The sequence below is a fragment of the Pyrus communis genome, chromosome 2 (genome assembly GCF_963583255.1).
Source record: "Pyrus communis chromosome 2, drPyrComm1.1, whole genome shotgun sequence".
Lineage (NCBI taxonomy): Eukaryota > Viridiplantae > Streptophyta > Magnoliopsida > Rosales > Rosaceae > Pyrus > Pyrus communis.
The window spans coordinates 7,696,060-7,721,126 of NC_084804.1; the positions used below are offsets into that span (position 1 = coordinate 7,696,060).

General features: G+C 38.2%; 3 protein-coding genes across 4 annotated transcripts; 1 reads left to right on the forward strand and 2 right to left on the reverse strand.

Moving 5' to 3' along the window:
* The first annotated feature begins 7,160 nt into the window (after positions 1 to 7,160).
* LOC137726332 (protein FAR-RED IMPAIRED RESPONSE 1-like) lies at positions 7,161 to 12,004 on the forward strand. Of its 2 annotated transcripts, none has more exons than XM_068465247.1 (9): positions 7,161 to 7,311; positions 8,012 to 10,245; positions 10,351 to 10,407; positions 10,664 to 10,732; positions 10,861 to 10,926; positions 11,048 to 11,116; positions 11,281 to 11,349; positions 11,429 to 11,536; positions 11,802 to 12,004. In XM_068465247.1, the coding sequence occupies exons 2-8, from the start codon at positions 8,041 to 8,043 to the stop codon at positions 11,507 to 11,509; spliced, it is 2,616 nt and encodes an 871-aa protein (XP_068321348.1). In that variant the 5' UTR covers positions 7,161 to 7,311; positions 8,012 to 8,040; the 3' UTR covers positions 11,510 to 11,536; positions 11,802 to 12,004. The 2 variants fall into 2 exon arrangements, with proteins under 2 accessions (XP_068321348.1, XP_068321347.1); XM_068465246.1 differs by having other exon boundaries at positions 7,162 to 7,311; positions 11,711 to 12,004.
* A 158-nt stretch (positions 12,005 to 12,162) lies between these two features.
* LOC137726333 (uncharacterized) lies at positions 12,163 to 13,763 on the reverse strand. The gene is made up of 2 exons (XM_068465248.1): positions 13,675 to 13,763; positions 12,163 to 13,052 (listed from the first exon to the last, which is right to left on the reverse strand). Exon 2 carries the CDS (start codon positions 12,941 to 12,943, stop codon positions 12,299 to 12,301), a length of 645 nt encoding a protein of 214 aa, XP_068321349.1. The 5' UTR covers positions 12,944 to 13,052; positions 13,675 to 13,763; the 3' UTR covers positions 12,163 to 12,298.
* Positions 13,764 to 15,046: 1,283 nt separating this feature from the next.
* LOC137725897 (UDP-N-acetylglucosamine diphosphorylase 1-like) lies at positions 15,047 to 20,150 on the reverse strand. The gene is made up of 15 exons (XM_068464734.1): positions 19,865 to 20,150; positions 19,568 to 19,622; positions 19,336 to 19,487; positions 18,219 to 18,258; positions 17,998 to 18,090; positions 17,655 to 17,767; positions 17,460 to 17,534; positions 17,158 to 17,197; positions 16,955 to 17,037; positions 16,495 to 16,572; positions 16,110 to 16,253; positions 15,870 to 15,937; positions 15,657 to 15,771; positions 15,405 to 15,561; positions 15,047 to 15,292 (listed from the first exon to the last, which is right to left on the reverse strand). Exons 1-15 carry the CDS (start codon positions 20,012 to 20,014, stop codon positions 15,195 to 15,197), a joined length of 1,461 nt encoding a protein of 486 aa, XP_068320835.1. The 5' UTR covers positions 20,015 to 20,150; the 3' UTR covers positions 15,047 to 15,194.
* Positions 20,151 to 25,067: the final 4,917 nt, after the last annotated feature.

Consider the following 25,067-nt stretch of genomic DNA (forward strand, 5'->3'; position numbering starts at 1 on the left):
AATATATATATGAGGTGATTAAAAATAAAGTTATGTTGTGGTCTATTTTATCTGACAAGAAGAGAGAGGGCCGGTGGCAAGGAGAAGAGAGAGAGAGAGATGTGTTTGTGGAATTGTAGGGGAATGTGTGTGTTGTTATCCCTCCTACTGTGCCTTTATTTATAGTAGTAAAGGAAGAGAATATATTCCTTCATCCCTAAGGAATACAAGATACAATAGGAAATGATAACTAGAATCAAATCTAATCTAGGATCTACATAATCATACTTAAACTAGGAATGTTTACAACACTCCCCCTTGAGTGTGTAAATACTTAAGGTAGATTTAACATCATGTAGAAGTTGAGGAAGTCGACTCATTGGCACTGATTCCAAGGAACAACACTTATTCTCAATAAGGTAGGAACTTGCAAGTCTCACTAAAAAACCCTAAGGCTATGGCAAAAATCCGAGGAGGGACAAAATCCATATTCTAAGGAAAAATGTATGAGAAATGCAAAGTCAAAGAAACGTCAACAGGACGTCATTCAGGGATATGACCAACCCAAGGTAGGTGCCTTTTTAAAACCTAGTTAGGTAGCAAAAACCCACTGGGAAAAATGCTCCTAATCGTAGGAAAAAAGAGTACATTAAGATCAAGCAAGTATCTACAGGATACTCCCCCTGAGTTTGACACAGTTCCAAAAGAGAAATAGCAAAGTTATAACTCAGAAAGTTTACGTATACCAATTCCATGAACAAGCTTCTGAAACGTTGTCTTCGGCAATGATTTGGTGAAGAGATCGGCTAGATTGTCTTGCGAACGGAATTGCATGACTTCAATCTTCTGATGCTCTTGTTGTTGAAGTGTAAAGAAAAACTTCGGCGCAATATGCTTGGTGTTGTCTCCTTTGATGTAATCCTTCTTGAGCTGTTCGATGCAAGTTGCGTTGTCTTCAAAAATCGTCATCGAGCCATTAATGGCAGGATAAAGATCGTATGAGCTTCGAATATGGTCCACTACTACTTTCAACCAAAAGCATTCCCAAGTTGCTTCATGTAAGGCGATAATTTCAGCATGGTTAGATGAAGTGGCAACTGAGGTTTGTTTAGTTAACCTCTAAGAGATTACGATGCCTTCAACGGTAAAGACATAACCCGTTTGAAAGCGCGCCTTGTACGGATCAGATAAGTATCTTGCGTCGGCATAACCAACAAGGCGAGAATTGACTCGAGAAGCAAATGGTGCGGCATCATTCGAGGATTTATAGGAATAGAATAAACCTAAATCCGTAGTACCTTTAAGGTAACCAAAGATGTCTTTCATGCCAGTCCAGTGTCTACGTGTAGGTGCATTATTGTATCTTTCCAAAAGATTAACAGTGAAGGAGATGTCAGGTATAATGCATTGAGCTAAGTACAATAAAGCGCCTATCGCACTTAGATAAGGAACTTCAGCTCCAAAATCTCTTCATTATCCTTCTTCGGACGGAAGGGATCTCGTTTTGCATCTAATGATCAAACGACTATAGGAGTACTTGAAGGCTTCGCTTTATCCTCATTAAAGCTGCGCAACGCCTTCTGGGTGCAGTTCGATTGATGTACCAGGATTCCATCCTAGCAATGCTCTATCTCAAGATCGAGACAGTATCGAGTCTTACCTAGATCTTTCATCTCAAATTCCGACTTCAGGTGCGCGACAGTTCTCGCGAGCTCTTCAGGAGTTTCGATGAGATTCATGTCATCAACATATACTGCAACAATCGCAAATCCAGAATGTGACTTCTTAATGAACACATAAGGGTATAGTTCGCTGTTCACATATCCCTGACTAGTCAAATACTCACTCAAACGGTTATACCACATTCTTCCAGATTGTTTCAAACCGTAGAGTGGACACCTCAGCCGAATTGAGAGTGTGTTTTGAGGTTTGGAAATATTTGAACCAGTTAATGTAAGTCCTTCGGGAACTTTCATATAAATTTCCGTATCAAGATCCCCATAGAGATACACGGTTACTACGTCCATCAGCTGCATATCCACTTTTTTGGAAACTACTAAACTGATAAGGTAGCGAAAAGTAATCACATCCATAACGGGTGAATAAGTTTTGTCATAGTCAATCCCGGGGCGTTGTGAGAAAACTTGTGCAACAAGACGAGCTTTGTAACACACAATTTCATTTTTCTCATTACGCTTCCAAACGAAAACCCACTTGTAGCCAACGGGCTTCACATGTGGAGGAGTAGGAACTACAGGTCCAAACACCTTACGTTTCGCAAGCGAATCGACTTTGACTTGGATTGCTTGTTTCCAGTTTGACCAATCAGTTCTACGTCGACATTCATCAACGGAACACGATTCAATGTCATTGCTCAACATGATCTTAGTAGCTACTGCAAATGCTAATGCATTGTCGACAATCATCTCATTTCTACGCCACACATCATCTAAGCTAGCATAATAGACCAAAATCTCATGAATCTCGGGAAGAGAATTCGTCTATTCAAGGATGTTTCCATAATCTAGAATTTCCTCATGAGTTAGGTAGAATGAGTAAGCGATAGTCAGATTCATGGTAGGCTCTTCGGGACCTTGTGCCGTGATTTTCCTCTTCCGGTGGTGTGAATCCTTTGAACCAAGGGCTCTGCCACGCTTTTATGTAGGGCAGAGGATTGGCTAGCTGTTAATGTACGTGGATCACCAAGATTGATGTCCTGAGCTTCCAAGAGGACAATCTGTCGTACATTTGGTACATCCATCCTTACAGGCGTATTAGCAACTGGAATATGTGATCTTGTCACGTGCGCTAGATTGGTGAAATCATCTGGCATACTTTGAGCTATGCCTTGGAGATCTAGTATGCGCTGCACTTCAGTTTCAGACTGAGTGGTGCAGAGATCTAAATGAGACAAAGTGGGAGTCGTCCACGATAATTCGCGTCGTTCTTCAGGAACGATAACGTTTTTATCTCCCCTTAACGATGGGAAGACTGTCTCATAGAAGTGACAATTCATGAAACGAGCGGTAAATAGATCTTTTGTCAAAGGTTCTAAGTAACGAATAATCGAAAGAGATTCATATCCGACACAGATTCCCATCTTTCACTGAGGCCCCATTTTTGTAGGTAAGGACAGCGAGATCGACATATATACCGCACAATAAAAAATGCGCAGATGCGATATGTCGGGTTTATATCTGGAAACTAACTGAAGGGCATTAAATGGTTGTGTCGCAACAGGCTTTAGGCATACCAACTTTGTTGCGTGCAATATTGCATGGCCCCAAGCAGCGATCGGGAGCTTGGTACGTATGACCAATGATCGAGCAATCATTTGTAAGTGCTTAATGAAGCTTCTGCCAGGCCGTTCTGGGTGTGAACATAGGGTATTGGATGTTCAACTTCAACCTCGACTGACATGCAATAGTCATCAAAAGTTTTAGATGTGAATTCTCCAACATTATCCAATCGAATATATTTGATCAGCTAATCAAGGTGGTGAGCCCTGAGCTTGATAACCTAAGCCAACAGTTTGGAGAATGCAACGTTCCTTGTGGACAACAAGCACACGTGTGACCAACGTGTGGAAGTGTCAACCAAAACCATAAAGTATCTAAATGGTTCCCAGGGAGGGTGAATCGGTCCACAAATGTCCCCCTGAATCTGTTGTAGAAAAATGGAAGGATTCGAACGAATCTTGTCATAAGAAGGCTTAATGATAAGCTTTCCCATTGAATATGTTTGACATGCAATTCCTTGGATCGAACCTAAACTTTGGGTTAGTGGATGCCCGTGCGAAGATTTAAGGATACGGCGCATCACTATTTGTCCAGGATGTCCCAAACGATCATGCCAAAATGTAATTTCGTGCGCGGTCCCAGTAGTATGGCCGGCCACATAGTGGCATTCAATGGGGCGTATGGTCGTAGTATACAGACCACTCGGGTTACGCTCCATCTTCTCTAGAATACGCTTCTAACTATAGTCGTAGGAAGTTATGCACATAAATTCAACTCCGTTTCTACGTGGTTTTCAGTGTGGTAATTGTTATCTCTAATGTCCTTGAAACTTAGCAACGTTCTTCCGGAACGTGGAAAATATAGTGCCTTATTAATGGTCAAGATTGTATCATTGGACAACATTATAAGTGCATTACCGTATCCTTCTATTAGGTTGGATGGGCATGAGAGGGTTATCAGAGGTGCATTCTTAGGTATGAAGTTAGTGAAATAGATGCGTTTACGCAAAACAGTGTGCGTGGTTGCACTATCTGCCAGACAACTAATTTTCCTACTGGTCATACCTAGAATGAAAAATTAATTTGAATAGTTCACATGCATAAAAGTTCATAAAAACAAATATCAATCAAAGTAATTTCATTTCTTCAAGGATGGTAATTAACTAAAACTTAATATCCAAAACCAAATCACCAACTAATAATCCAAACATAAAGGAAAATTGTTCAAAAATCAACCAAAAAAACAAAGAGGTTCGGCCACTTAGTGGAATTCGGCCCCAATTATCTTATTTCAACCAAAAGATAAGTCTATGTCTAAGATTCTAATCTTCCATAGGGGTGGTATCATCCTGAAAGTCAGAAACCTCTATCTTTGTAGTCTCCGATTTGTCCACTTGCATGAAGTTTGATTTAAACTTCTTATGACGAGAATGATATTCATCTACAACCTTCTTGCAAGCTTGGCAATTCAAACCATAGCGATATCACATATCTGCATCTATGATTTCAGGTGCTTTGCCCTTATTCTTGAAGTTCCGTGCCTTGGGAGTGAGGTTTGGGCGCTTCTGGGCTTTTTTCCTCCTTTAGATGGGCCTTGGCTCTGTTGACCTTGGTGGGATGGCTTCTGACCACCCATACCACTCCTCTTTTGACGTTTTGGGCGTTGGTTTGTGTTATAATGTGCTTCAGGCACAACAGTCGCCCCTGTTCGAGGTTGATGATTCTTCATCAATAGCTAGTTCTGCTTTTTAGCAAAAAGTAAAACAGAGATCAAATTCGAGAATTTAGTGAACTTCTGAACTCTATATTGTTGCTGCAGGACAATATTAGAAGCAGAGAAGGTCGAATAAGTATTCTTCAGTCAAAGTTTCATTGCAAAACTTGAGAAGTGATCGGATTTGACAAACTTCATAATTATATTCATTTACAGACTTAAAGTCTTGGAAGCGTAAGTGCTGCCAGTCGTGTCTTACTTCATGTAAGAATATGTCCTTTTGGTGATTAGAGTGATCAGCCAAAGCGACCCATAATGCACGTGGATCATCCTTAGCAAGATATTCAGTTTGCAGAGCGTCATGAATATGTCTTCGAATGAAGATTATAGTGGTGGCTTTTTCAACTTCGCCAACAGGCTCGTCTGTTGCTTCTTCAATAGCAGGAAACAAGTTCTTTGCAATGAGGTGGAGCTTCACATCTTGAACCCACTTGAGGTAGTTCCTTCCAGAGACCTCCAAAGCGGTGAAGTCGAATTGTTTTAAATTCGACATGTTCTTATTACAAAAGAGATGGACAAGATGTGGTTAGTGTAATCGAGAAAAAAATCAATCCATTCACGTAGGAGTAGAACATACAGGTTCTAATAGACATGTATTGGTTTAATTTTGCATGAAAAACTTTGAGTTTTCATGGGTGATGTTTTTAAGTGAAAACTTCAGGTTTTCAAACAAGGAATGTTTATAAGAAACTTCGGGTTTCAAAATAATTATGAACTTTAGGTTCATATATTCCTACAGGCAAACACAAATATAAATGCAAACAAATATGCAAAAATAGAATTTTTAGGTTTATAATTATAATTGAATTGATTTATTTGGACTTCGTGCCAAATTAAAGTGTGGGTGAAAAAAAATATAAAACTCATTGGGCCTAAAATAATTAGGCGAATAAAATTTGGAGCCCTAAAAAAATGAAGCCACGGTTGACAAAAAAAAAAAAATGTGCCATGTATCCCAGGCCCAAGGATTGGGTTGGGGGTCTCGAGTGGGGCTATAGGCCCACGGTGAGTACTGGGCAAGGATTGGGCTGCTGCAGGTAGACCCAAAAAAAACTAAAAAAATGTTTCTTTTTTCTTTTGAGCGGGCCTTTTCAGGAGAGCCCCAAAAAAAATTCACTTTTTATTTTTTATTTTTATGCTAGCCGTGAGAAACTGTTTGGCTCGAGGGAGCTCCAAAACCCAACGGGCTGGAGCAGTATGCCAAAAAAAAAAAAAAAAGGCCAAGCCTAGTGGCTTGGGGCAGGCAAGGAGCCAATGGCTCCTAGTTTCAGCTCGACGCAAGCTGCAAGCTTGGCAGCACGTGGGAGACAATACGAGCCCAAAGGACTAACTATGTGTGCACGGTGTGACCTATCACCATGGATGGGGTAAGGCAAGACACGGGTTCGAAGAACCCTAACTGTTCTAATCGCAAATTTTTTTTTTATATTTTTATAATTCAATTATATGCATATTCAAAACAATAATATGTTAATTTAATTCAATGTGAGGCATATACAAATATATTTGATTTAATTTATAGCAAATATCAAATTCACCTAATTCAATAATTATGATTATGAGACATACATAATTTATGTATAATCTAAAATACGTAAAACGTAAAGTTGGGTCATGCATCTTGGTGAATGTTCATGCTATCAGGGCTGCAAAAATATCGAGATAAAAACTGTTGTTTTGAAAGAACCTAATTGTGTGATGATATGGATGAACTGGTTTGATGCAGAAAAATTCTTCAACATTAGATTCCTAGGCGCAGCGGTAGGAGCGTGCTGATAACGTGTTATGGTCTATTTTATCTGACAATGAGAGAGAGGGCCGACGGCAAGGAGAAGAGAGAGAGAGAGAGAGAGAAGTGTTTGTGGAATTGTAGGGAAATGTGTGTGTTGTTATCCTTCTTACATTGTGCCTTTATTTATTGTAGTAAAGGGAAAGAATATATTCCTTCATCCTCAAGGAATACAAGATACAATAAAAAATGATAACTAAAATTAAATCTAATTTAAAATTTACACAATTATACTTAAATTAGGAATATTTAGAACAAGTTACTATTTTTTTCGCAAACGAGACGATCAAAATATATTGTTGTAGTCAAAAGAAGAAGGGAAAAAAAAGGGCGACGGTCAAAATCATTTTTGGAAATTTTAGGCGGGTCCCACGTGAAAGGGAAGAAGGGCGAGTATGACAAAATGGAATGCGAGTACGGGAGTCGCAACTCGCAACTCCAAAGCCCTAACCTTCATAGCCCGAAACTTTTCCTACTCGCGGCCACCGATTGATCTCTTCTACTCTCCGGACCCTGGCCGATTCAGTTCGGGTAATTCCAATTCTCCTTTCCTTATTACTATCAACCCAAAGTTCAATTTTGTTTATCTATTTTTGTTATTTTTGTGATTTTTAATTTATTACTTATTAGCTCTGCACTTCAGTGATTGCTTGCAGCTTCATTTTCCTAATCTGCTTCTAATTATTTTGAATTTTATTTTATCTTCCTTTTTTAGCTGTTGTGAACACTTAGTTACTCTTTCTGGGTTCATTTTCGTTAATTAATGTGGAATTTCTGTTCTAAGTTATGATCAGTGTATTATTATGCTCTCTTACTTCTCACATGTAGGTTTTTTGTGTGAAAGTTTTCATTTTTTGACTGCCACTTGTTTGGTTTTTGTGTTCTTCAATTGGGTATTTGGCATTATGCTGAATTATGATGTTCTATGCTGAAATTTAGATTCTTTAATTTTTGTTTTTGTGGGTGAAATCTTCTGCATTAAGTGTTATTTGTAATGTGAAGTAGATAAGTAGTAATTAATTAATTCTTATCTCTATAATTTTCATTTTTGTGTGTGTATCTTGGTATTTCAGTTTGTGTATGTATCTATAATTTTCATTCTCCTGTGGTACTGCAGTGAAATGTTGTTAAAGTTTTTGACTTGTGATGATCCTGTCACTTTTGGTACTGCATCTAGTTTCCGGTTGTACTAAATATAACGCTTTTTGCTGCCGTGCGCATATCTGAACAGGTTGCTTTAAGAAAATTTAGATTCTTCCAATGGGGATAGATCTTGAACGGCCTTCGGGAGAATGCCGTAAGGAAGGTATTAGAGACCATGCCATTGTGAAAGCAACTAATGGTCCTGCAAATGATGAGGAGGATACAGGACAAAATGAAAACAAGGTGGTTGCCAGAGACGAAATCAATTTGAATTCTACAAAAGATTTAGAACCTCATGATGGAATGGAGTTTGAATCAAAGGAAGATGCATTTTCGTTCTATAGAGAATATGCCAAGTCTGTGGGGTTCGCTGCTGTAATAAAGGCCAGTCGTCGATCAAGAGTATCCGGAAAGTTTATTGATGCAAAATTTGCATGCACTAGACATGGGAGCAAACGAGAATCTAATACAGCTGAAGCACCAGAGTACGTTTCAAACCCCAGAGAATCTAGTATCTGTGACTCTGTTAAGAGAAAACGAGGTCGCTCTAACCGATCTTGGGAGAAAACAGATTGTAAAGCCTCCATGCATGTTAAGAGGCAAGATGGTAGATGGATTATTCGTAGTTTCATAAAAGAGCATAATCATGAAATTTTCCCTGATGAAGCCTATTATTTTCGGGGGCATAGGGATTTAGATCTTGGTAGATATGATGTTGATCGCTTACTTGCTATCCGGAGAAGAACAAAGAAGATGTATGTTGATATGGCCAAACAGTCCGGTGGCTTCAAGAAGTTAGATAATCAAAAAGGTGGTGGGACAAATCAATCACTGAGCAGGAAGCATTTATCTTTAGAGGAAGGAGATGCTCAAGTTATGCTTGACTACTTTCTGTATATGCAAGATGAGAATCCTAACTTCTTTTATGCAGTTGATCTGAATGAGGAGCAGCGTTTGAAGAATGTTTTCTGGGTTGATGCCAAAGGTAGACTTGATTATTGGAATTTTAGCGATGTAGTATTTCTTGATACCGCATATATCAAGAATGAATACAAATTGCCGTTTGTTCCCTTTATTGGGGTGAACCACCACTTTCAGTTCATTTTGCTTGGATGTGCTTTACTAGCTGATGAGAGTAAATCATCCTATGTCTGGCTGATACGGGCATGGCTAAAAGCAATGGGTGGACGTGCTCCAAGAGTAATACTTAGTAGCCGAGATAAAGTCCTGAAAGAAGTGATTACAGAGGTCCTTCCTGATTCTCGTCATTGTTTTTGTTTGTGGCACATATTCGGCAAGATTCCTGATAAGCTTGGTTATGTGATTAGGCAACATGAAAAATTTATGGTTAAGTTTAACAAATGCGTTTTTAAGTCTTGGACAAATGAACAGTTTGAAAAAAGATGGTGGAAAATGGTTGATAGATTCAATTTAAGGGATGACGCATGGTTCCAATCATTGTATGAGGATCGTGGACAATGGATACCAACATACATGAGAGACACTTTTCTGGCGGGTATGTCTACAACCCAGCGGTTAGAAGGTATAAATTGTTTCTTCGACAAATTCATGCAGAGGAAAACTCCGTTGAAAGAATTTTTAGAACAATACAAAACAATCCTTCGAGAGAGGTATGAAGGGGAAGTAAAAGCTGATTTGGAAACATGGCATAAGCAACCAGCATTGAGATCTCCATCACCATATGGTAAACAAATGGCAACTATGTATACTCATGCGGTATTTAAGAAATTCCAAGTTGAGGTTTTGGGAGTAGTTGCTTGTCATCCAAAGAAAGAAACTGAAGACGGAGTAATCAAAACTTTCAGAGTTCAAGATTTTGTAGAGAGTCAAGATTTCATTGTGGAGTGGAACGAAATGACATTGGATGTATCCTGTTTATGCCGTTCGTTTGAATTCAAAGGTTTTCTTTGTAGACATGTGTTGATTGTACTGCAAATGTCTGGTGTACACAGTATTCCATCTCAGTATATATTAAAACGTTGGACGAAAGATGCAAAGAATAGGCAAACGATGAGAGAAGGGTCTGATGCAGCTGAGACTAGAGTTCAACGTTACAATGATCTATGCCGACGAGGCTTTAAATTGAGTGATGAAGGTTCTTTATCCCAAGAAAGTTACAGTATTGCGTTTAATGCATTGGAAGAAGCTCTGAGAAGTTGTGAGAGTATAAATAACTCAATCCAGAATGTAACAGAGCCAATCTCGCCAAAGACTCATGGTCCTCAAGGCTCCGAAGGAGAGAACCAAGGCAACAACAATATCGAGACAAATAAAAAAAATGGTGTATCCAAGAAAGGACAGGTTAGTTGAACTTGTGGTGATTATTATTCTTATATTCCTGGTTGTGTTTTCTTTTGGAAAATTTAAATGCTCATTTGGTTTGGTATGTCTTTTGAATTCTTTTAGGTGCATTCGGAGCCAGAGGCCATAACCATTGGGATGCAAGAAAGCTGGCAACAAGTGGTTAGTCATGCTATGTTATTGTTTAAGCCTTACCCATTTTATAGCATAAAAGGAATTTCTTTATGTGGGTTCCAAACTTGTTGCCGGGGCACTTGAAATTACGAATTCCGGCCCGTGATTGTTTTATAAATCGCAAGAGAGCATGCAACAGATGGTACAATATAGTTAGCAGCAATCATAATGTTTAGCAAAACACTTCTTATTCACATTGCTGTTTATTATTTCCTAAAATTTAGAGTGGCATGTTTATTCTTAGGCAGAACTCACCTCAAGAGCTCCAAACTTCGATGGTTATTATGGCAGTCAACAAATTGTTCTAGGAATGGTAAGATATTATTCTCATCACGAAATTACAGTGCTGCGATTCTGTTCAAGGAAAAAGACGACGTCTGTACAACAATTTATCCCATGCTTAAAATTGATTTGAGCTGTGTCCCTTGGATCTTCTTGTAGGGGCAGCTAAACACGATACCCTCCAGCCGTGAAGAATATCATAGCAATCAGCTTATGCCAAGGCTGGTAGTGCACATTTCCTATTTGTTTAAGAACGTAATTTTATGGATATTTTCATATAAATTTCTAATTATTTATAAAAAAGTACAGTACAACTTCTTCACTAAATCCTTCGTTTCTGCCACAGGGTCTAATAAACTCAATCGTGCCCATCCATGATTCTCACTACATGACTGAGCAAAGACTGCATGCGGTGGTACAGAATTCTTTTGTTTTTTCATAAGCTCACGGATTTTTTTTTTTCGTTTAATCATAAATGAAAGGAGAGTCCATTCGTTTGAGGGGTGATGTCATTTGTTACTGTTAGTACCATTTCTGTTTGCATTTCTTGGTATAGTAATGATACCCCGTTGTGTGTAGGCGCAGTTGCATTTCAGACCACAATCTATTCCGAGTTATTTTGACATTCAGGATGGTTTGCAAGATGTGGTATGCAAATACTAACCTAGGCTGTCTGGATTTTTTCTTGGCGTGAGATTCTTGACATCGGTTTTCATTCTTCTTCCAGGACCAGTCTACTGTGGGAACCAATCAACAACATGGCTTGTCATCAAAACATTTGCATTCTAAACACCCATCTCATCAGTAGCGAAGTGTTAGTACCTGTCTACCAAAGGTGAGTTATAAGGGATTGACTACCTGCTCCCAAACGTTTCAAAACCAACCTTCGTTGGCCAGTATTCCGTCATAGTTTTATCGATACCAACCTCGGTTCCTAGTACAGACTTTTCTTTGATTTCTGTTTTCCAGAATCATAAGATTATAATGTAGCAAATCTATTATTTCACAGGTGAAGAATATGGGAATGAAGCAACACTCTGCAGCAACTGCGAAATCCAAAATTGAAGGAATCTAACGTTGTAGATTTTGTCGGAGAACAGGGAGAGATCCGACCATGATCAGGAAGACGGAAATACCGTTGGTGTTTGTCCCAGTAGAGATGTGGAAATCCCTCAAGTCCAAGAACTAATATTATCCGAGTCTTCTCTTTTTAGCTTACAGCTATTCTGTATAGGTGATTGCCTCCTGTGTCATATACAAATGTACAATTTTTTTAATTAATCCAATTTCCAAGTTCAACTAATTAGCCATGTTCATATTTTCCATCCCTAAGCATTCGCACAATCTGGGGGTTTGGAGAAGTGATTTCCGCACTTTTCCTTCCCATGCACTCCTCCCCTTTTATCCACCGTTGACTTGTACAAATCAAAGGAGGATTGAGAGGAGTGCGTGGGATAAAAGTGAACCGCGGAAATAATTTCCTGTTATCAAACTTGTGGAAATTTAATATCGAGAAGATTGACTAATCTCGCGAAGTGGAGTAGAACACATTGACTAATCTCGCAAAGAGGACAACATCTTGATCGTCTTTTTTATTTCATTCAAGAGAAACTTTTGCGCCAAGAGCTTTCAGCTTCTCTATTAGTTGCTCTCCTTCTTCCTTTGACACTCCTGTCTTTAGCACCGATGGCGCCTTCTCCACTAAATCCTTTGCTTCCTTGAGTCCCAAGTCGGTGAAGCTCCTTACCTCCTTGATCAGTTTTATTTTTGAAGCAGCCTCAAATGACTCCAATTTCAATTCGAATACAGTCTTTTCTGGTTTCTTCTCCTCCTTAGCTGCCAACGGTCCCTTAGTCGCCAATCCTATTCCAGCAGCTCCCGGCTTCATGACTCCTACAACTGGTGGTTCCGTCATTCCCTTTTTTCTCATCAAAATGGAACCCAGCTCAGCAACTTCAACCAGTGTGAGTGATGATATTTCATCTACGAGCCTAAAAACCCGATCAGTTGGAGGACTACGATGCTCTGTGGGATCAAATGTTGCTGGATCATAATCAGCAGGGAGTCTCCTTTGGTCAATCTCCACCTCTTCCTCCTCTTCCTCTTCTTGCCTTGCAGGTTGACCAAAGTTTCGACAAAACCCATTTAAGCTACCAGGATTCAGTGCTCCAAGGGAAGAAATAAAGGGTCTTCCGCAAATCCCATTAGGCAAATGATTCCGTAATCTCAAGATCAAACTCATCTTTTCAAGGTTTGCACAAGACTCGGTTCTCTAACAAATGGAAATCAACCTATGACGAACCCATTCACTTCTCGCAATCGCTTATCTGGATCCGGAATTCACACAAAACCTGTCAGATGCATTTGCTAAGGTTAATAGAGTTTCTAATGCTAAAGAATCGAACGTTAAAGCCAACAAAACAGGCTTGAATCAATACACTCTCAGAAACAAACAGAACTACGCTTCTTCTACTGGCACATCATTTCCCCTTGAAAAAAATTATCCCCGCCAACTCGTTGTAAATTTCTATCATTGGGAGGTAATGCTATCCAAAATTTTTGTCTTCAACATCTTCCCATTAAAAATCAACAAATAACTAAAAAGGGGAGGGGAAATGATTGGTTTCTGAGGGTAGGGGCGGAATCGAATTCCCGAATTCCATCATTTGGATTCCGAGATTGGTTTTGTATATTTCGGGTATGTTCTAACCACAAGATTCAGACTTTTGTCTTCAACAATCAAAAGAAGAACAGACAGGAAGCAAGAAATCATTAAAGTTTCCAACTTTTGATTGAAATTTTCTGATCCCATTTTCTGAGCAACCAAACAGAAGGTAAATTTATGAAACTAACAAACAAAGAAGCGCCCATTTCCGGAGCCTGATGGAAACTCAATTAGGCAATCACATGAAACCATTTCTGATTCACAAGTCCAAAATCAATCATCACAGAGAGAGAGGAGAGAGAGAGTACCTTACGAGTTCTGAGCTCGTGTAAGTTTGAGGTAGAACCCTAGAGAGACTGAGCGAGAAACAAGGGTTTTTGTATATGTTTTTTAAAGGAAAATAAAAATCCCGGGTTTAAACAGGCACGTAAGACCGACCCAAGAGTAGACAATTGCCCCCTTTTCAGTCTCATTTTTCCTCGATCGGTTAAAGAGAGATTTAACGAAATTTCTAGTACGGTTCATTTTAAAAAATTACATTTTATCTTTTTTTGATACTATTTACTACATATTTATTTATCATTTTTTATTAAAACTAAAGTTTTTTTTGGACTTCTTCGTTAGTTTTTCCTTTGGTTTTAAATCGTTTCTATGACACGATCCATGATCCACATTTAATTCTCTTTTCATGTTTTTGCTTCGAATATGTTTTCGATTGCAAGAAGTCCTTTACCGTGAAAAGAAGTTGAGCTATTGTACGACGGTGTGAGTTCAAATTTCGTCAGTGGCTAATCTAACATTTAATGATTCTAATCTAACAAATCTATTATTTGACAAAGAAAAAAAAACCATTTTCGATTTTTAGAACATGGGAGTGACCGTACGATGCTTCATAATTCTCATCCTTTTCTTGCCCATCATTTTCGAATGATTCAGTGGCTGGACGGAGATGGTTTAACCGGACGATAAGCTTGTCGGAGTAGCTGGAGAAAAAAAAAAGCATTGCAACCTGCGGGTTTCTTCCATTCCATGGGTGTATTACATTCTTAGTTACAGTCGTTGCGCGTTAGAGTGAACATTGGCCGACTATCTTTGAAGTTTCGAATAACATTTGTTATGCTAGATATCCCACATTGGAAATTCATAGGATGATACAAATGCTTGTAAGGACTTAAAACCGGATTTTGTAATTGCCGAATATTGTAGCGTGGACTTCTTGTAACTGAGTAGGACAATAAAGTTGATTGGCACCGAATTTTTATAAACTCTGCCATTGCCTAACCTGGTATTATAACTAAGCAGAACATTAAAATGATTGGTTGTGTGAAGAATAAGTTTGCCATTGCCGAGCCTAATATTATAACTAAGCAGAATATTAAAATGATTGGTTGTGTGAAGAATAAGTCTACCATTGCCGAGTCTGATAGTATAAATGATTGGTTGTGTGAAGAATAAGTCTACCATTGCCGAGTCTGTTAGTATAATTAAGCAGAACATTAAAATAATTGGTTGTGTGAAGAATAAGTCAAGTGGGTAAATGATTCATTATCCTCATGCAATGTCAAATTAAGCATGCGTCGTGCTCGACTCAACTCACCATCCCACGATCACTTTTTAGAGTTAGAATTTGGTTTTTGCAAAACACGTATTGATGGGATTGAAGCATGACCAAAATATATGTATCCCAAAGACCTTCACTTTATACACTGCAAATCACCCACTAATATTATCACAAACAGTCAAATATATAGGACCTAACTCACACTCTAGTTTTTCAGTAAAATACAGCCGCACAAATCAAGGGAAAAATACCGATTCTTTCAACTGATTAGAATGTTATCTCGCAAGGGGCATGGAAGGTTCTTCCGCGGCAAATAGCTTCGAGGTTTTCTCCACCGTATGAACAAAGAGGTGAAACCTCTACACCTGCATTCAACAGCAATTGTGTCAATGCAACTTTCCCTTATTTTTTTTTGTTTCCTTCCCCTACGTTTATGCACATACTAGAATGCAAATCAAAGCAAAGTGCATGAACTACCAGTTGCATATAGAGGCACTGAATGTGTTAAGAATCCGCCAGCGGCAACTACCCAACGAGTGTGAAGTCGGAGAACAAGAAGCCTAGCACTATCTGGAGTGTCAAAATTCGACCCGTTTGCATGTTTTACTGGTGCAAACTCTTCTTCACGCAATACCTGAATATTTGGCAAACAAATGCAATCCTTAGCACCGCAACATAAAGAAAGGAAATAGTTGGGATAAGAGTACAAGCAGGGGGTAATGAAATTACCTCAAAAAGCACAGTTGAGGGAGCGTAGGGAAACGCATCAAATATGAATTGCTCTAGTTTGAATCCCATTGACTGTCCATGGATCGAAGGAATTTTCTTCTCAGCAAGATGGTAACTGCGTTCACGTGTTTACAATATTATTGTTAGAATAGCCAAAACTATCTATGAGAAATTCCAAACGCAAGGCAATTAGAGAGATCGAGAGAGACTGACATGCTATCCTTCTCAAGGCCATTAGCCACTTGGTTTAGAAAATCCAGGGTAAACATGTGCAAACACACCTGAAACATGCAAAGTGGCAAGAAGCTGTCATAACTCATGATTGAAACTATAAGCTAAAGGGACATGAATTCTCTTCTTCAGGCAATTGGACCTCAATCCACTAAAGAAAGCATAGACAGTATTTATTTCAAAAGAAAGAAATAGTAGATCAGAGGTAACAATAAGCATTACATTACTCCAACAAAAACGAAGACGTCCAGTTTCTTGATTGATTGCAGATGCCAGAGATGAGTCCATCTCACTGTATTCAACCACAGTTAGAGGTCCCCCTTTTCCTCGACGTACAAACACACCAACCTTTTCTTGTGGGTATGCCTGTAACGAAAAACCCCAAATAACTCAAAATGATAATAGTTCTAAAATTCAATATGTATGGAATGATACAAACTTTCAGAACTCATGTGTAAAACTGATATATCAGTAAAATAGTTATGCAGAAAAAGTATATTCTTCCAAAAAGATGAAGGAGCAAAAGTAAATATGTGTGTATGTGTCACAGAGAGAGAGAGAGAGAGAGAGAGAGAGAGAGAGAGAGAGATAAATTCTTATCACTTACCTTACGAACAACTTTTGCAGCAGCTGAAACACCTTTATCAATGAAATATCCCAAGAACGTTGGATCAGCTACACGAACCTGCTTTCAATAACCTAATCATTATACCTCTAAAATAAGAAAAACTTCCAACTCTTTTTTTTTAAAGAACAATTTTACACTCCAGTTGATTTAGCTTTTGGTGGAAAAGAGACGAAGAATTTTTATTCTCCCTCTTTGTTTGTTTAATGTAGAACCAAAAAAATTTGAAATCACATCTCAGTAGGTTTGGTTCCTTTATCCAACTCCCTACCATGCATCATCTATTTCAGTGGACACTTTAGGTGGGACTGAGAGGAGAAAAAGATGAGTATTTTCTTCCTTGACCAACCAAATAATGGAAGAGAAGGAATTTCAATTGCTCCCCCTCTTTTTTCTCCTCCTTGCAGACTACAGACACCATTCGGAAAGGAAGAAATCTCACCAGTGCATTGTCAACTCCATAGCAATCCACATATTTAATTCCTCTTGTAGCCATATCTTCTAATAATCTTGATGATTTTATAGCTGATAAAATATATGGGTCCAATTCATTAAGGAATGTCTTATCAGCAGTTAAGGAAAACTGAGGAAATTAAGCTCAGCAGTAGTAGTTGACATGTTGAACCAAATCTTATGGGAAAATACCTGAATATACTCCTCCATTCCCATCCGGAGCCTTAGCTACCTGACTTAGAAGAATAAACTGGTGTTAATCATAGGCCTTTTTTTTTTTTTTTTGAGGGTGGCAGTATATCACAATCTTTTATGGAATGGGCAAACAGTGCCTGTCAAATGGGCAGTATATCACAATCTATTATGAAATTTTTTTCCTATTGGTCTATTCCAAGCATACCTAAGGTAAGTAAGTGATTCTAAAAAGCCTTAAAAAAAGGAGGTAAAACAAAATGAGGTTTCCGAACAAACGACAGTTCAAAAAGAAGTCTAACTCTGTATGGAGTTTCCATGATAAATCTGCCATCCTTTGAAACACAAGGTATGGTACCTTGCTGAAAGAAGGTGACCTGCATCAAGGAAGTTTGAACATAAGGAAAGTAAGCAAAAACACGTTTTCCTTCATAGTAAGCAAAAGCATCCCAGATTATCAACAAAATATAAGAAAAATGAACCTGAAAAATTCTTACCTGGTCAGATTCGAGACCAAAGTATTTATGACTTTCAAAAAATTTCCGTGTGGATTCATCAGTAAATGGACTGGTCAGGATATACCAGTGTATTTGCAGTGGAGCAGCAGAACCTGAATAATATAGTAATTAGTATGAAAACCAAATTACTTAAGACCATAAAGAACCTCTTGCAATGAACCATAAAAGTGCCAGCTTAGCTGCTATTAGCCTTGTCATACAAAAAAAATTTCACCTTCACCAAGACTTAGGGGTTCATTTATGGTAGGAAGCTACATTGTTTGGTAACCAAGCCTATGGACTGGAGAGAGAGGAAAGGAAAAAACAGAGAAATAAATCATACCCTCATTTATAGCTTGAGCAGCTAGTCTTTGGACGCACAAAATCCGCTCAGCTTGGAGTTGAAAGAGTGACTTTCCAGATGGAAGTCCAATGTCTAAAATATGTACAAAAGTTATTACACAGGTGATAAACATTTCAGCTAAAAGTTAACATAAAGGTATGATACAGAAAATTCTCTAAAATAAGGTAAAGAATGAAAAGAAAGATAAGACTACTACTCACTGAAGCATCCTTTCGGGTCTGAACTTCCAAGCCGGGTTCCCTGCAAAATTACCAAACACATACTTGAAAAACTGATGGGGCAGGGTTGAAACAACTCAATAAGTTATGAAGAAAATGTGCAGAAGCAGCCCAACTGGAAACAGTTTAGCGGATTTATTCGTGACTAAGTTGCCTCAACCACATACTTCATAGCCTCAATCAGCAAACATGGTCAAATGGGCAGAATCATTTTAGTCACAATGAAAATTTCTAATAGCTTCCTTTACCACAATGTTTATTATCCAGAGAATTACTAGGCTCGAGTAGTTTACTGTTACTATGACTTGTGCACACAACACTTAAAATGAGATTAAGTGAGTCAGGAAGCTGAGAATGCTGGGCCCCTGACATGAGCCTCAAATTCTTTAAAAGCATTCACCCAGATATGGAACCCGAACATGTCGGTATTTCACTTCCCAATGTGACCAGAGAATGAACTACACTGTAAAACATTTTCACTTTGCCCCATACATCCCCACCCTTCTTAAAACAAAAACCAGAAAAAGAATACAAAGAAAGAATAAAGATTTTGGAATCCTATAAAGCAACTTTGCTGTAAACAATGAGTACTCACGGGGAAAACCATATTCCAATACTTTTTCCATCACTAAGTGCTCTCAACTATTGTCCCACATGGACATTTAGAAAATAACATCCTACCAACAAGAGAGAGGGACATTATTCGTAAGACTACCTATAATTCCATAAAACGACATCATAGCCAAATAATAGTTAGAGAGAGAGAAGGAGGGGATGATTAAGTGCATTATGGACTAAAAAAGTTTGCTTTAAGCATTAAGTGGACAAACCCTATCTGTAATCAAGTTATCTTTACATACACAAAACCCCGAAAAGCGACTCCAAACCGAAAGTCATAATTTTAAGGGGAGAGAGAGGTTCCAAATGTAACACCCCACTTAAAAAAACAAGCACCATTAAACTAATAATTCTCTTTTGATGCAGTAATCAGTATAAAGTTTAACATTAAGCAAAAGCAATGAGTGCCAAGCAATGCCACATTAAGCAAACATATGTAATAAAAGTTACAAAACATGATTGAAAATAAACTGGACCTCACCTGTCCACCGGACAAAAGTAGGACACCCAACTTTCCCTCGTAGATGGCTTTCAATCCCATCTTCCACCACCTCTCTCTGTCTTCGAGCGTTCGCTCCTCCACCGACGACACATTACTCTCCGGCACCGGCTCAATCGCCGCCGTCGGCAGCCCTGCCAAACCATCAAAATCCTTCAGGACTATTAATCATACTCTAATTATACGACCTTTGTGTGCGTGGGGGGATACTGACCGTGAGATCGAAGCGAACACCGTATGATCCGATCGATTCTCGAAAGATCCAAACTCTGAACAAAAATGTAAAGGAAGTTGCATCAATCAACCGATTCACAAGCAAAATTTACCATGCAATCAAATCAACTGTACCAGATTGGCATTCAAATGAAACACATTTATGAAAATTCAGCTGAATTATCGTTACTGGTCCCGAATTCCATCAATGCCGAGCTCTGTTTTAAGAATCTTAACTGTTTGGTTGCCGAGAAAATTAAAACCAGAGAGAGAGAAAGATCCAGAGCAAAAAAATGACCTCGATTTCATTGACGAGAAGCTGGCGTTCGTCGGGGGAGAGCTCGTCCCAGAGGGCAAAGGCGTCTTCTTGGCCGTAATCCTTGAGCCTCTCCAGTAACCCCTGAGGCGGCGGTGGCGCCGACGTCACGTCGCTCGCTGGCTCCCTCATTTTCTCTCTCAAGAACTCTAAATCGCTCTCTCTCTCTCCTCTCTCTGTGAAGCTTAATAGAGAAAACGATGGAGAGCATCAGCAGACAGCTAACAGTAGTAGTGGCGAGGAAGACAAGAATCAATTGTCAGTCGGCAGAGTAACCACCTACTGTATCGGATTGACGAAAATGCCCTCGATCCGGGAAGTACCAGTTGGGTCATGGTCCATGGGTACTTGTGACTGCGTTCAGATTTGCGTTGTGGGGCCCGGTCGTGTGGGACTCATTGGGTGTGTGTTACTCTTAGCGCAATTTTAGCGTGTAAGGGCTCTCCATGGTAATTGGCAATTGAATTCTTTCAGTGACTACCTTTAATGAATAATAATTATTTTTTGCATCTCCATCCTAAGAGAACTTATAATGTAGGAAGGCCCCCAGGGCAACTGCGTACTGAATCCCCTCCAGTGAATAGTAATTACTTTTTGCATCTCCACCTCTAACTGATACCCGTGACAATATGCAATAAAATATTATTATTTTTTATTTTATAAAATAATACAAAATAATTTTATTTGTAATTTCAGATAAGATTTTTAATCGTTCTCGTTACGTCATGTGTCATTATCCGAAAAAAAACAATTTTTGGTGATAGATTTCGATAAAGTACTAAATTAAATAAATATACTCTTAGTTTAAATAAAATACTAAATTCAATAAATTGGAAATTACATAAAGTACTCTATTCAATAAATAAGAAATTACAACCCAAAATGATTGGAAAATTATGGACTTCGATTAAAAACAAATTCCCTAGTTCCTGAATGGAAAATCATCACCTAACCAATTTGTGGTGCTAGGACCATCTTCACTTGATTTCGATTCTCTTGCACGCCTCATTCGCACCACGTCCGCTTTCTCCGAATTTCAAAAATATTTAGAATTCGGAGACATCACCTTTACAGGCTCCTTCATAATGTCACGATCTTGTTGAGCCCTTCTTTCCTCTTTAAGCTCTTCCCTTTCTTGCCTAAGTAGCTCTCTTTCTCTCTCATTATCTTGAAATAATCTCTTAGTAGCTACAACTTTTGCTTCATCTCTAACCTTATCAGCCTCAAATTTAGCCATTCCCCGCGCCAAAGTCAATTCACCTTGGTGAGCAAGTTCTTCCATATATTTTGCATAATCATTCTTAGAAGCACTCCCTTTTCTCTTTGAAGCCTTCTTACCTTGAGGCCTAATTGGATAACAGGTCGACCTCAACCCCTTGTTCAGGGGCCACTTCCGGCACTCGTTCTGTGTCGCTTTCATGAACATGTGAGTCATGATCAGGCGTAGAGTGTAGATGGGTGATGTTTATGACAACTTATGGACCAACAGACACAACTCTGAATTTAAGACAATCTTCGACAATATTCCAACCAGATGAATGATTTGTTTTTGTTTTTAGCATTATACCAAACTTGTGCTTGAAGTGTCTACACAATGCGGGAGAATAAATAATTATAATCAAAGTAGCTAATGTAAATTTGGGTATAGTGCAAACAAATATATAATATATTGCTACCTGATCCGCGAAATTTTCCCCACTTTGAAGATTAGTACTAGATTTTGCCAAGGCGTTTCTCCAATGAGTAAACAATTGGCTGAGTACTCCAACAAGGAGAGCGATTATTTCGTTCTTTTCCCACCAATTTTCTCAAGAAAAAGGGTATGAATATTGCAGAAACAAATTCCCACATTTAAATTATGTATCAGATGTACTAATACCCTACCCCATTCATCTGGAAATCTTGGCTCCACATTTCTCACAACTACATCTCATTACCCGTAATTGGATCATGAGTAACTTCAACCCAGTTAGAACACAACGTAACATCTTCAATACACGTCTAATTCGTATATGCATCATTAGTCATTTTGTTGGAAACAAAAGTACATAGAAACTTTGAGAGAAAGATTGAAATGTGGTTGAAAGTATTTGAAAAAATATGAAATTGTGATGTAAGGTAAAAGAAAAGGATAAGGTATTTATAGAAAAGTAAAATCATTTTTTTTAATTTTTTTAATTTTTTTTAAGGATTTTTTTATTAATTTTTTACATTTTTATTAACTAAATTAATTTATGCCGTTGGATTAAAAAAAAATTGAAATCCAACGCTCCAGATTGTGCCACATGGCACAACGGTAACATATCTATTTTTTTCCTTTTTTTTTCTTTTTTTTTTAAATTTTAAAGGTGAATAACATGGATCGTTGATCTGAAATCCAACGGCTGATATTGTGCCATGTCACTAGTTGTTGGGGGAGATTTGAAATTTTTTTTACTACTGGAAATCCAAGGGTCCAAAAAAAATATCCGTTGAAATCCAACGACCGAGAAGGTGCCATGTACCCTAGAAATGGTAACATTTCAGAAATCAAACTGCAGGCCCCATTGATTGAAAAACTGTCAATGACACGCCCCCAAGCGCACGTGTTATGCACGTGCCTAATGCAAATTTTTTTTATAACATGGCTGACGTCATCCTAACGTCATCCTTGCATCAGCACGCCCTCAAGCGCTCAGGCCTTCAATTTACGCCTCCCTTCTCACACGGCCCCCCCTTAGCCCAATTGCCTATATGGGCTAGAGCAAGGAAGGGAGGCAATTGGATTGAAAAGGTCCCTGGTCCACGGGTTATTTGCTATTGTTAGACTTGCTCAGGCAATAAAATATTAGTATTTTTTATTTTATAAAATAATAAAAAATGATTTAAATTTAAATTTTGAATAAAATTTTTAACCGATCTCGTCATGTCACGTGTCGTTATCCAAAAGTATAATTTTTATGAATAGATTTTGATAAGATTTTTAACCAATTCTGTCACGCAACATGTCCTTATCTATTTAGAATCATTAAAAATATTGAAATGTAGTGTAAGGTCGGAGAAAATGGTAAAGTATTTATAAAATAAAATAAAATTTTAAAATTTTAAAATTTTTTGGATTTTTAATTAGTTTTAAAAAATGTATTAACTTAATTAATCTGGACTGTCGGATTACAAAAAATTTGAAATCCAACAGTCTAGAATGAGGCACATGGCCCACCCAAACATTTCTGTTTTTTTTTTCTTTTTCTAAAAAACTTTTAAAGGCGAAAAAACTGTACCGTTAATCTGGAAATCAAACAGTCCAAATTCAAAGGGATTGAGTGGGGCTAACACGTGGACCCCATCATCTGAAAACATGCCCAAGACGCACCCCCATGCGCCTTGCATCACTCCCTCTCAGGCACTCGGACCTTGGATTCCCGCCTGCCCTCTCCCACGAACTCTTCCTTAGCCCAATTACCCAAATGAGCTGAAGCTAGTTTGAAAGAGGATTGAATTGCAAATAAAGCCTGTGCACAGGACAAAAGAGCACGCTGGAAATGCACCTATGTTGGAAATCTAGGACACGAGCACGCTGGAAGTGCCCTTATGTTGGAAATCTAGTGCCCTTATGTTGGAAATCTAGGACACGTGCACGCTGGAAGTGCCCTTATGTTGGAAATCTAGGCATAGAGATAAAGCTTCAACGACCTGTTTGGTCACTCTGCCGATTTTGCCCCTGTGAGCGGGTGGGGACCCGGTGGGTGCGACCCGAAAATGGGTCGGTGTATGGAGCGAAAGAAAGAATCTCTAGGGAAGTATAAAAGAAATTATTGGTTTTTGACAAGCCAATGAATGGGGATGATGATGGATTAATCTAGAAAATAATATCATTATTCAATTAGGAGTCCAACACGTGTTTGATCCAATCTCATATGGTATATGTATTTTTTTTTCAATTGTGCAAACGAGTTTCTGATGCTAAGTGTATTTATTCTTCTTTAAAGCATGAGATGCTTTAAACTAAACTAAATATAAAGAGATGGACGCACTGTTCTGAGCAAATTAGGCCTAATTCGTACATGTGCACCGTCTTAACTCTTAAGTCTATTAGGAAAGTGTGTATGCATATGGATCAAACTGCCCTATTAACTAGAGAGTCTAGACCAAACATTTATGAAAGAAGCTTGCATACCAACCTTGCCAAATTTTGGTGGGAAGTTAGGGGGATAGACAATAGAATTCATAGCTATCATGTCAAAAGTAATTTGTAAAGCAAATGAAATGGGGAAATTTGGCTTTTGACGTGGAATCTTTTAACAAGGTACTAAATGTTAACACTACAGTGAACAATTCAACCGGTTTTGTTTGATAGAGATGATTAGTTTAGATATGACTATTCACTATATTAAGGCGTTTTGAAGGGAGAAATGGATGACAACTTCTCTATTTTGTACAAACTGAAAATTACTCACAAAGTCAAGTTTTTCTTTTTGATCCTACCATTTTCGTGGGGACTGGTAGGGATATTTTTCTTCATGAGTATCCTTCAACTTGGACAAAATATGGAAGTTCTCATCCATTTCTTTCTTTAAAATGCCCTTCAATGTGGTGAATAATCATATCTAAGTTAATTTCCCCTATCAAACAAGACCATAGTGTTCAAAAATTTCAAGTCACACCACATAGCATTACTTCTTATTATTCTCTAATTTGGTAGCAAGATCATTTTCAATTTCAACGTTGAAAAGTAAAAATTGTTGAATCCTATGAAATGGGTGAGTTTTTCTAGGCCTTAAAATAATGTGAGTAATATTATTTAGACACATTTGTTGGAGAATATTTTTGCTCACTTATTGTGTATTGGATAGACACGAATTTCAAAACTTAAATTCATCAAATGGTAATGAGTAGGGTGGTGAGCATTAATACCACTTAAGGGTGGTAAGGAAAAATGCATCCCATTTGTTTACATACTTATGCACCAAGGTTCTAAAAAGCATTAGGTAGTAGTTGGGCAGCATAGAGAAGTTTAGCACGGGCCTAGGCATTTTTTGTTATTTTAATTAAATTTATTATAATTATAAAATATGTTTGTATGTATAAAATTGTGGACTCTTTTTGTTAGTTTTGTATCGTTTTTTAAGCCCATAATATTTGTTGCGCCTTTTATTCTCACAAAATGTAAGGTTGGGCCTTGTATTTCTTAGTTTTGATCGAGAAT

Excerpts from the sequence above, each read along its gene's own strand:
- LOC137726333 (XM_068465248.1), bottom strand. The coding sequence starts at position 12,943 with ATGAGTTTGATCTTGAGATTACGGAATCATTTGCCTAATGGGATTTGC.
- LOC137726332 (XM_068465247.1), top strand. The coding sequence starts at position 8,041 with ATGGGGATAGATCTTGAACGGCCTTCGGGAGAATGCCGTAAGGAAGGT. Across the intron at positions 10,246-10,350 it reads GTGTATCCAAGAAAGGACAG|GTGCATTCGGAGCCAGAGGC; the intron begins GTTAGTTGAACT and ends GAATTCTTTTAG. Across the intron at positions 10,927-11,047 it reads ATCAGCTTATGCCAAGGCTG|GGTCTAATAAACTCAATCGT; the intron begins GTAGTGCACATT and ends TTTCTGCCACAG.
- LOC137725897 (XM_068464734.1), bottom strand. The coding sequence starts at position 20,014 with ATGAGGGAGCCAGCGAGCGACGTGACGTCGGCGCCACCGCCGCCTCAG. Across the intron at positions 18,091-18,218 it reads AGACCCGAAAGGATGCTTCA|ACATTGGACTTCCATCTGGA; the intron begins GTGAGTAGTAGT and ends TACATATTTTAG. Across the intron at positions 15,772-15,869 it reads GGCCTTGAGAAGGATAGCAT|TTACCATCTTGCTGAGAAGA; the intron begins GTCAGTCTCTCT and ends ACGTGAACGCAG.